Consider the following 12480-nt stretch of genomic DNA (forward strand, 5'->3'; position numbering starts at 1 on the left):
TTCATGGATTGAGGTTTTTATTTTCATTAGACGAAATATCAAAATTATAAATTCCAAAGAGTTCAGTTTACAGTTCAGATACTAATTTCTGTTTCATTAGTTAAGTTAATTTATCATTATTCAATTTATTTTTACAAAAAAAAAAAAAAAAAATCAAATGCAAAACAGACAATTATAACATAAGGCACACCTTAAAGAAAAATATTTGTATACTGTACATCATCATAGGAAGAAAGTACCTCTGGAATATACTGGGGTTTAGAACATCATCAATAATAAATAATCATTTCCTTTAATGCTCATCTTAGCCAAACAAATCAATGTCCCACTGTTCCTCTCCTCCTCAGAGCAACAAACTACAGTATGTGAATCTTTTAAAGTTTTGATTGATCACTGAACCATTTAAAGACTGCTTCTTTGTTCTTTTCAACCCATTTGATGTTGGCCTGAGTCCTCTCGATGGATTGCTGAATGGCTAGGGTTCCTGAACCGAAACCAATGTGAGCGTAGTCATCCCTAAACTGTCTCAGCTGTGTTTTTAAAACAGGGGAGTAGATTAAGAAACATTCAAATGTAAACATATACTGTACAACAGTCAAATAATTAAAACAGCATTGGGGTTAGATTACATACCTGTTGCAATTCATACGGAGTTGAGAATCTTCTTGTGATGCCATTGATGAGACCGGAGAAAGAGAATAATCCACCTCCATACCTAATGGAGAATAGTGGATATGCAGTTATAGAAAACTGCTATCTGTATTGTTAAGCAAATAATAACAGATTCACCCAGTATTTTTTTCTTACTGATTAAAAATGTACTCCCAGTTGGCTCTAACAAAATCCCAGGCCAATGATTGGCCGACCACATTGCTTGCAATACTGATGATGGTAGAGGTGGCGTCCTGTTTCCGAATTTTGTTTGGATCCAAAGTGTATTTGAGATACCTACAACATAAATCGAAGCACATGTATTTAGCCAAAAGCAATGAGAGTTTGAATTTGCCAGCAGTAATCTACAGTGAGCTCACCTGTTCAGTAACCAGGGCTTGGTGGCACAAGTCATTGCAGCTCTCAGTTTATCTTTCTCTGAAGCAACAGTGGCATTTTCAAACTCCTGCCAAGCAAAGTCCCACTCCTTCTCACCACCTGCAGCAATGGCACTGCAGTACACTGTATACCTTAAGTTGGGCTTAATACTGAAGCAGTGAGAAAATGTAAAAATAAGTTAATTTAAGATAATATGCTTACAATATATTAATTAATGTACCAAGTGTCCAAAATCATTTAAACTCACGGGTTGACAGCTGGATTGTCCATCCACTTTTGGAACCATGTTTTGACTAGAATTGTACAGTCTTCGAGGCCAGTGCTGCAGGCAACTCTGAGTGCATTTACTTGATTATATCTGCAGATACAAAGACATAAATGCAATGAATGGATGCTTAAGGGGAAATCTAAGCTTTTATTGTCACTACTGTATATTTACATGACTTACTGGTCAGTATGTCCTTTAGGCACATCCTCCCAATTTGTAATCCTTGTGAAGTAATCAAACAAATTATTCACCTGTTTTCCAACATACGCCTGCAGGTATGAAATTATGTGATGTTAGAATTCAAGCTCAGTTGAGTTAATGAAACATTAACATTATGAAATATTTAAAGACAAACTTACCTGCATGGGGCCGTACACCTCTGTGCGATCAAACATGAGGTAAAAGTAGTACAAGTTATCGAGCGCAGACTCCCACGGGATGTATTCATTTTCAGATTCTAGGAACAGTGTGGTTTTTAGAGCCAATGTCGTTTCAATAATTCCTGCTCTGTAAAGGGAAAAGATGTTTTTTAGCATTGGGACTGACTGAAAATTACTCATAACTTTGAAGAAAGAAGATCAAATCTTACTTGGCCAGGTTAAAAGCATCATCAATTATCTGTGCCCGGTTAATAACAGGAATGCTCTAAATGAAATCAAATTAAGAAAAGATTATTGTCATGATTATTATGCTGAATGAAAAGCAAATGTTGCTCTAAGTGTTTTCAACAATATTACCTTAATATAAATAAATGTTATTCTTCTTACCTGTATTGAAGTCTGGAGTACATTAAGCAGGCGCTGCCAGTTTTCATTATCATAGTTAACCCTGTAGTATCCTGTCACATTAATGTTGGCCAAAATCCACTCATCACCAGTTATTTTCATTTCATTCGATTGTTCTACAGTAAATAAGAAATGAAGAACAGAAATACATGAATTTGTTAAAACAAATACAGTATTGTACTTTATTAACATTGAAAGATAATTTGTGAATATAAACACATTCAAAGTTCACCAATTATAAAAAATCTGCCATCATTTAATCAACATCATAGTTTTTTCTGTGGAACATAAAGTAATGAGTAGTTATCTTATTCTTTTTAGCAGATTTGGTATATGGAAATAGAATGGACTACTTCTACTTTGCTTTTTTGAAGCTTGACAGCCACATGTCTCTATTCACTGTCATTGTATGGAACGCAACAGTTTGAGCATTCTGCTAGAATTCTCCTTTTGAGTTCCACATAAGAAACAAAGTCATAAGGTTTTGGAACAACATGAATGTGTATATGTAGCAACAAAATTGTCATTTTTGGATGATCCATCATTTCCACAGTAAATATAGCTGTAATCGTTATTGTTACTGTCATCTTTAAACTCACGAGTTTTCTGTAGCAGCCAATGTAGGGGTTGTGCTGCTTCTTTCTTTGTCCATGAAATTGGTACAAACCACTCGTAACTGAAAAATGAAGAACATTGTGATATAGTAATTCTACTTTTCTTTATTCTTAAGTAGGATACAGTATATGTAATAAGTTGGTATTGAAAGAGAATTCACTCTAAATATATGCTATTGATCTAACTGTGAGCAATTTATCTGTGCACATATTTCATTTAAAAAATATTCACACTTTATTTTAAGGTCGAATTCTCACTATTAACAAACCAAGGCTTTTGCCTCAATAAACTCCTAATTTGCTGCTTACTAATAGTTAGTAAGGCAGTTAAGTTTCGGTATTGGGTAGGATTAGGGATGTACTATGGAATGTGGTCTTGCAGAATATGCGCTTTATAAGTACAAATAAACGGCCAATATGTTAACAATAGGTATGATAATAAGCAATTCGTTATAAGTGGTCCCTATAGTGTTACAAAAAAATTAATTATCTTGTAATTTTTAATCAGAAAGTCAGTTCAATCTTCCGGTGAAACTACAGATTTCTCTCTGGTGACGTATGCCAGACTTCTCCAATCAATTAGTCTGTTTTTACCCGGCCCCTTTCTTAGAATCAGCTGCAATCTCACATTTGGCTAATCTGCCTCCATCCAATCAACAACTGACTGATACAATCAAGTCCTCATCCTACTTTATGTAATAGAAATATGGTAGAAAAATACTTTAAAGTAAACTAGTAAACTGTGCTGTGATTAGAATCAGTAATAGCTGCTTTATGATAAATAAGTTGACATACTTAAATTCTGATGGCCTGTCTGGTTTACTTTCAGGGTCCAGGAGGAAGTGCTCCTGTGTGATCTGGCCAGTTGCAGTGTTAATAGTGACCACAGGAAAGCCCATTTGAAGAACCCAGCGATTCATAATCTCTTGCACAGTTTGGGGAAGATCGGTGCCGCTGGTGTCCACAGCCTAAAACATTTCAGATATGAGCACTTGTGTCTTGTGGCTGAACATGGCTGCACAGCATTGTTTAATTGCAACATACTCTTTGAAGATGCTCCCAAAGGTCCGTATACACTGTGTTGCTGAATTTGAAATGATCCAGGTAAGTCTGTTAAAACAAATTGGTTGTGAATGTACAAAAGCACATTCCATCACAAAAGCATATTAAATTTGTGTTGTACAGCAATAGAATTTTTACCTGGAGGCCTTGAGTAAAAACTGTCTCAGTCAGAAAATAAGATAACATCCTAAGTACTGATGCCCCCTAGAGGAAAAGAGACATGGCATGTACAACGTATGTTCTTAATTATTACATATTATAGCCAGCATAGCAAACAGTTCCCACATTACCTTACTGTAGGAAATCGTATCAAACACTGCACTAATTTGGCCTGGTTTTAGGATCTCCTCCTCCCTAGACGATAAGGGGTGAGATGAGGCCAGTGCATCAATGGCAAAAACTCTGTGCACATCATTAAGAACGATGAGATCTTTCTGTAAGATATAAATAGTAGTGTCAGTAATGATTTCAACTCTTCTTAGTGATAGCTTTTAGCATTTACAATTTTCTTGCTCTGGCTTTTGCTTTAAACACTCACAATGTTCCAATCCGGCTCAGCTTCATCTGCCCCAAGATATTCTACATAAGATGCAAAACCTTCATTGAGCCACAGGTCATTCCACCACCTGAGAGTCACAAGGTTTCCAAACCACTAAAAAAGAAAGAGATAGGTCTTGAATAGGTGAATTGCTGGGGTTGTAAACTTTAAGTTGATAAAATGATCTTCAGTAAAACATTTTCAATTTAGGGTTCAAATTATAAAAATGACTCCAGATTATACCTGATGTGCAAGTTCATGGGCAATAACAGTAACGATTCTCTCTTGGTTTCCATTTGAGGATATTTCTTCATCGTACAGCAGAGCTGTCTCTCTGTATGCAATTAAGCCCCAGTTTTCCATTGCACCAGCGTTGAAGTCTGGCAGAGCGATTTGGTCTGTGCAATATTTTGAGGAATAAGTAAAACTTCTAAAAACGCCCTAAAATACTTAAGAATTTACCTATTCTTACTTAAATTGTAATTGACCTATTAGTATGCCCTAGCCGCCTTAGTTACTGTGGCTCACTCGGACAAACAAACAGAGTTGCTAACTGTCTTACAATGACAGTTAAAAAACTTTGTCCTTTGTGATAAATTTTGCACACAGAATCATTCAAGTGGAACATAATTTTTTTTAAATAAATATGGTGGGTCACAAAATTAATTTGTAAGAGAGGGTTTACAGATCACAATGCAAGTGGGAGAAGCCTTATTGTGGTTGCCACGATTGCAGAAGACAACATCCAGATCAACACTGTTCATGTACCGCAGGGTAAGATTAAATTAATTTACCTTATTTACTTAATTTACTGATACTCAACTGCCATGGGCTCATCTGCATGCTTACTGATAGGTCAATTTCGATATAAAACAATTCAATCATAGGTTCTTACCTGATTTGGGCAGTGGATAGGAGACATTATAATACTTCTCAAAGAATTTGAGAATTGGTCCAGTCACATTGAGAGCATACTGCCCTTGTCCAGCATTTATTGCTTGTTGACGGGCAAAAATTCTAATCTGTTTGTATAAATTACAATATGCAGTAGATGGTTTTAGTATGAACATATGCTGGTTTTTTTAGTCTTTGCTAAAATGTACAGTAGGTTAGTGCAGTTTTGTCCAAAGATCCTGCAAAAGATCAACTACCTGCAGATTTCCAATGTTTTGTTCTATGAAGCCAAAATCGCTGACAATAAATGCCAACAAATATGTCGACATTACTTCTGTGGGCGCAAATGTTGTTCTTGTTACAACAGTACCATCCACTGTGACGTTAACCTCATCTGAAAGTCAAAAAGATGTGCCTGATGAAACAGCGAACATCTAATTTTCTTGAAATCAGTTTGAAAGAACTGTTTAACTTTTTCTAATTATGATTAACTTGTAGACTGACAAACAGTTTCCCAACACTTCTCCTGTATAGAATAGAGTTTTCTTTTACCTATCACAACACCATTGGAGAGGGCTACGGTTGCTGGATCATGGAGAAGAGTGATGTAGAATACCGCTTTCATTGCAGGTTCATCAAAGCAAGGGAATGCCTTCCTGGCATCTGTTGCCTGCATCTGGGTTGTGGCAACCACTCTAAAAAAGAACAAGGAGATTTAACTATATATTAAAAAAAATGTAGAACAGGAGGAACTGACAAGACAAAGAAACTTCTTACTTCTTAACTCCATTCTCATAGTATTCACTTCGGTAGAAACCTCCCAAGTCATCCGCAAGCTCGCCTACAAATTCTGTGTAGAGCTCGTAGCTTTCCCCAGCAGTTAATTTATTTTTCAAATGAATCGCCATATACTGTGTTTTTGTGTGCATCACAATTGATGCAATGGTAGGTGCTGACTTGCTTCCAAGTGCTGTCAAGGTGGGTTGCTCTGTCATGTTCAGCTTATTGGAGTGAATAAGAATGAGGTCTGTCTCATGCACACATCTGAAGACCACACTGGACATCCCTGTGAAGATGTAGAGTCCGGTTGAATCAGGCTGGAGCCGTGGCCACAGAGTGACATTGTAGGTTTGTGGACTAAGAGTCTGAGGAAGGCGCCACTTGTCCCATGGTTCATTAGATGGTTCCGTTGTTGGAACTGATGTTGTTCCTGCAACATCATTCTCGTTGTTCTTGGACTTCTCTTGGGAGTAGACCACAGAGAGAGCAATGATTGTGGCTAGCGCTCCAGCCCCTAACACAATCCCTACTATCCCGACAGTTTTACTGATGAAGAAACCTTTTCCCATGTTTCAGCAATGACAGGATGAGAGGAGTGAAACTGACATCTGCACAACATTTTATTTAAGGGATGGGAACATTCTCCTCCCACATTAACTAATGGTTCATCCATTAACACAGCACAGCTCCACTGTACAAGCAACACATTCTCACTCCCAACTTGTCAGGACCCTTTGGTGTCACTTTTTGACACACAAGGGTACCCCTTTAGCGTCCTTTTTTCGGCATGCAGGATCCTCCATTACTTTAAATAAGAAATCTTTGGCATCAATATGCAGACGCGAAATGCTTTGGGAATTTTATTGTCATGATTAAATTACTGTATATATTGGCTAATAATATTGCCAGTATTGCATATATGTTGGGTGTGACTTTTCAATGTAAACAGTTAACTGCCCCTAAACCTACCATTTATCAATAAAACATAGGATATAACAGGCAGATACAACTACAGTCATAATGTATTCCAAAAATATTCATATTTCAAGTCTTCTGAGGCAAAATGATTGATTTGTGAGAGGAATAGACGTGATCATCCCAGACGACTCCATCCACCGTAAAGCTCATCCTGTGTGCAGCACAAATTCAAAATTCAGCTTTGGTTGTGAAATACCATTGGCTCTTGTGTGTCTTGTGACCAATCGCATCATGCTAATGTTTAGGAGTATCTTTTTGAATAAGATGTGAGTGCTTTTAGGGAGTGGGATCATTTTCAGCAATTAAAACCTTATGATTTACTCTGTTCTTCACATAAAGACATTGCATGGCTTGGAATGCAACATGACTTGTGTACCAATCGCTGTTCTGTCTCTTGTGTTTTGCTGTGAACTTTTATGTTGAAGTGTTTTTTTGCCCCAGTGTTTCTGTCTTCACTTCCTGTATTTAGTTTCTGCTTTCTTAATCTGCTATTTATGCCGCGTTCCAGGCAACCTGTTACTCATTTTTTCCAACCGTCTACCTGTAAAAGTGCACTGGAACGGCAGTCGAACCCGCGACTTCCTAACCGTGAACTCGTACTAGATCGATGTACTCCCAGTTTCGCGCTCTTCCTTCACATAGGCCGCGAAACAAAAATGGCAGCCACTACGGATGCAGTGTTTATGCAAGTGGTACATGGTGAGAAATAGACTTTAGGACAATATAACGTTGCAATCAAATTAATAATAATATAATACTAATAAAAAATTTGCACAGGCAGTTTTGGCTTGACTTGCCTGGAGTTCCCATAATAACCCTTGTGTGTTTCTATGACAACTGCCCACACCCCCTTGTTATCTTGTTTAGCTTGTCTGTCTGTGTGTAATTTCACTTGTGTTTGCTGATTGTCGTTTAATGCCTCCCTGTATTGTTTCCAGGATGTTTCTGGTTCTGGGCTATTCCTATGTAGATTTTCAGAGTTTTTGGTCTTTTCTTAAAGGTGCCATAGAATGCATTTATACAATATTTTAAATTGTTCTCTGATATCTACATAGAAGGTATATGGCATAGGAAAGGGCAAAAAATCTCCAGAAACAGTTTTACAGGTCCATTTACAACCCTAGGATTTGTCCCTAGAATGAAATGCTCTTTTATTGCCTTATTTGGAAGCTTCATGAATATTAATGAGCTCTGTTCTGATTGGCTGTTTCACAGAGCTGCTCATCTCTATAGCTCGCACATGGATAAAAATATATATTTAATTAGGAGCTCTAGCCACTTTTAATGTGGTTTGTTGAATCTGTCGTTTTGAATCGCCGACACTTTAGTCTCATTACTATGATCGCTTGTGCTCTGTGTAAAGTTATAATGCAGAGGGAGTGCTTACTTAACACACAAGTTCACAGTGATACTCGGGATCTGTAAATCATTTGCCATCATCAGCGCAGTTATTTCTCCATCATTCACCATCATCAGAGCAGTCATCTCTCTGTTTATGTGGTAAGTGATATCTTTTGTACTGCAATGTAACAGGCTAGCGCTAGCATTAAGCTAACCATGTCCCTTCTGTGGCTTGCCTTATTTTACTGATATACTGAAGTTAATGATGATTGGGCGATGCAAATGTTGGGGGCATAACTATTAACAATCCCGGGGCTATTGCGTAACAGTCGGTGTTATGTTGGAATTGACCTATTTTTTCGGTGGTCTTTTGCAAACACTAGATTTATATAAGAAGGAGGAAACGATGGTGTTTGAGACTCATGGTATGTCATGTCCATGTAATGAACTGTTATTATTTAACTATGCCAAGGTAAACACAGTTTTCCATTCTATGGCACCTTTTAATTAAAATCGATTATCAAGTGGATTCTCTTTCTGCCTCATCTCTCTGGTACGAACGACCAGCAAAAAAAATAAATAATAATCTAGCCATACGGATCATACGTCTTTGACATGGGAATCGGCATATTGAGGAGCATGTAAAAGACTTTATTGAAATGGTATGCTTAACTTCAATGGACAGGCTGGCGGGGCTTCTCCTAAACAAACTAAATAGGGGCAGTTATAATGCTCACCATTCCTGTGCTTTCGGTGACTTCCTGTCCTGTGGTTCCTGCATATGAAGCAGTTTACAACATGAGCGATAGCCCAGAGTCTCTTCCCAAGATGGTCACCAGCTCAATGAATGTTGCCTTTAATGACTCCCCAGTTTGGCAGACCAACCACTGGTTTTAGCCAGAACATATGGCATTCCAAGGGCCTCAACACTTATCATCACAAAGACTGTTCCCCTTTCCTCAGTGCTCCCTGTAACGGCTGTTGCCATCCTGTGTGTTTGGGCTACTCACTGCCCTGTTACTCCTCCTGAGCTTGTTCCAGTCCACAAGTCTGCTCCGGAGCCTGTTTCTATCCTTGAATTTGCTCCAGCTACTCCTGAGGTGGCAGCTTCCACTGCAGAACCTCCTAAGTCATCGCCATCCACTCCAGCTTCTCCCGAGGTGGCAGCTGCCACTGTAAAACCAGCCAAAGAGGCTGATCATGAACTCTCTGCTTGTCTTGCGATGACCAAGGAGGTTGTTTCTGGACTGTCTAACTGTTCAATCATGGCCAAGAAGGCCAGACCAGAACTCTTTGTTTGCCCTGTCAAGACCAAGGAGGCTGTTTATGAACTCGCTGCCTGTCCTGTTACAGTCAAGGAGGCCATTTATGAACTCTCAACCTTTCTTGTTATGGCCAAGGAAACCGTTCTTGAACTCTCTGACTGTCCTGCCATGGTGTGGAGACCGTTTGTGAACTTTTTGACTGTCCTGTTGCAGCTATGGAGGCCATTGGTGAACTGTGTCCCAATCTCGTTCAGGCCGCAGAGGCTACTTTTAACCTCTTATGCCTGATCTGCCTTGGTGGTCTTCACCTCTGCCCTGGCTCCCTGCTCTGCTCTGGTCTTCAACTCCACCTGCTTCACCCTGGCTCCCTGCTCTGCCGGCTCCTTCCTGGCTCCCTGCTCCCCCAGTTCCCGCACATGGAACTTTTCCACCTCTTTCTTTGTCTTTTTTTTATTATTGTCTTGCGTGCAAGTGGACTCTCTCTTTGCTTTATCTCTATGTTACAGCTTGCAATAATTTATACTTTTATTCTTTTTTATGGTCACTTTTATTTGCCTGTTATGTATTTTATATTGTTCAGAAGTGGGTAGTTTTATTGTAAGGGTGGGGTTACGTGCTCTTATGAAAGTTTACATTTATATACAGGTGTTTTTTTTTTTTTTTTTTTATTTTTTTTTTAACAAATGCATGCAAACCATTAAATTAAGGCAAACTATTGAAAGCAAAACAATACCCTAAAGGGGTACCCTCTGGGTTAAAAAATGATACTAAAGGGGCAACTTTAGCATCAAAAAGTGACACCAAAGAGTGACCAAGCATCACTCTTTGGTGTCAGTTTTGTTGGGAGGGAAAACGTCTTAATACATAAGGGCACCTCAGGGATTCAGGTGGTCATTGATGCCTGTGATATCGAAATGTGGTAAGACCACATATAATTCTGTTTTGGAAATACAATTAAGGCACTATAGGAAGAACGCAGGCCAGCAGTGTTTTGATCTGGGCAATGTTCTGCTGGGAAACCTTTGGTGCTAGCATTCATGTGGATGTTGTTTTGACACATACCATCTACCTAAAGATTGTTGCGGCAATAGGCTTATTTGAAAAGATTATGCATCCTGACACAATGAAAAAATGGTTTGATGAAAACACAAAAAAAGGTGTTACCTCTGCTTCCAAATGTCCCAGATCTTAATCCAATAGAGCATCTATGGAATGTGCTTGACCAGCAAATCTGATCCATGGAGGCCCTACCTCACAACTTGCAGGACTTGAAGGATCTGCCGCTAATGACATGTTTAGAGGTCTTGTAGAGTCTATGTTTGGCAGGTGTTTTTATTGTTGTGGCTGATCAGTGCATATGCATAATATTCTTCAATATAATATAATTTTCTTGATACATAGCCATTTTTGCATATGGAAAAAAACATGAATAAACAAATGAATACATATATTGTAGGCTAGATTTAAACAAAATATTAGTGATTAGTGCAGACCACCTGTGGGATCTTTTCTGTTTCTTTTGATTTTGAATAAGATGTCCCACTCAGAATCACACACTATGGCAGGTCATACTGAAAGAGCATCTATGCAAATTGTTGTAAATCCATTCAAGTTGAATACAATTTTGAACAGAATTTTAAACATTGACACAAACCTGCATTTTACAAAAAAAATAATGTTCTTAGTGGCAGCAATTTGTGTAACTGCTGGCACAGACACTTAATTGCTGGCATAACTGTTAAAGGATAACTAAATGTCACTGCCATACAACTATACTCTTTAAGCGAAAAAATACAGTTTAACCTTGGTTTAGTTACATTACCCTGTGTTTACCAGGAGCAAAGGACAAGATTATAGTAAAAATTAACTAAGATATCACTCTCTGTGGTCATCAGGCTATAAAGTTGGACATTCCAAAAACTGTCAAATAAAAGATAGAAGTAATACAAAGATTTGGTCTTTGGAATGTGTTTGTATTTTATAGTGGAACAAGGACATGCACTCTAATGTCCACGTGTGTCATTGAGTATTGTGAAGCATGCGGTTTGCGTATGACCGCATGCTTTCTCATTGTCTTGTGTTGTTGCACGCAGCTCGTTTTTTTGGCTGCGTGCCTTCTTATGTTTTGTCTTGTGCTGTGTAGCATGCAACTTGTGTGTGTCATGTTTTGTGTGAACACATGGCTTATGAATACTCTCATTCGCTGCATTCGTGTCTTGTTTGTTTTGTTGACCATGTGCTTGTTTTGTTTTGTGTGAGCAGATGACTTTTGTTTTGTTTATGTGTGCCATGTGCGCTCATGCCGATTGTCTTGTCCCCACCCATCTTGTTACTTGATTATTGATTCAGTTGCCCCACCTGTTGTCCCTCATTACCTGTCTTGTTTGCTCCCTTTTTCCCCTTGTGGTTGCAGTCCTGTTTGTTATAATTTTTCACATCATCTGTTCACGTTGTGCCCTGCCCTGCCAAGACTTGCTGCCAGTCTGTATCCCTCATGTGGTAGATTTTGTTTTATTTTATTATTAATAAAGAAGTCCATTCTTCCTGCAAAATTGAGTCCTCACCTCACCCCCTTACCCGAACCCTGACAGAAGGAACTGGCCACAAGAGGACTTAGCAGAGAACCTGGCAATTATTGGTCCAGCATGTGAACTCATTACTAATGTCAGCAGGGGGCTAACGTGAGGGAGTTTGCCTGCGACTTTCTCATTGAAGTGGACCACCTGGATTACAGTCAGGCTGATATTAAGGATGTTTTTAACATCACCATCACCTCTCGGCCTGTGGGAGATGGAGAAGCTGGGGAATCTTTGCTTCTGGGACTTCGTTTATCATGTCTTCCATCATGGGATGCCTGAACCCCCATCCACACTGACTGTTTCCCATTTCCATCTGCATTCAGTGG

General features: G+C 38.7%; 1 protein-coding gene across 1 annotated transcript; it reads right to left on the reverse strand.

Annotated features, from left to right (window-relative positions):
* On the reverse strand, window positions 1-6566 carry LOC141301605 (aminopeptidase N-like). Its single transcript, XM_073831804.1, has 20 exons — window positions 5989-6566; window positions 5764-5906; window positions 5469-5605; window positions 5213-5339; window positions 4561-4715; window positions 4318-4431; window positions 4070-4213; window positions 3918-3983; window positions 3762-3827; window positions 3513-3685; window positions 2703-2779; window positions 2086-2219; window positions 1908-1963; window positions 1678-1825; window positions 1499-1587; window positions 1298-1408; window positions 1032-1199; window positions 808-948; window positions 634-715; window positions 1-530 (listed from the first exon to the last, which is right to left on the reverse strand). The coding sequence occupies exons 1-20, from the start codon at window positions 6558-6560 to the stop codon at window positions 375-377; spliced, it is 2859 nt and encodes a 952-aa protein (XP_073687905.1). The 5' UTR covers window positions 6561-6566; the 3' UTR covers window positions 1-374.
* Window positions 6567-12480: the final 5914 nt, after the last annotated feature.

The sequence above is a fragment of the Garra rufa genome, chromosome 25, assembly GCF_049309525.1.
Source record: "Garra rufa chromosome 25, GarRuf1.0, whole genome shotgun sequence".
NCBI lineage: Eukaryota > Metazoa > Chordata > Actinopteri > Cypriniformes > Cyprinidae > Garra > Garra rufa.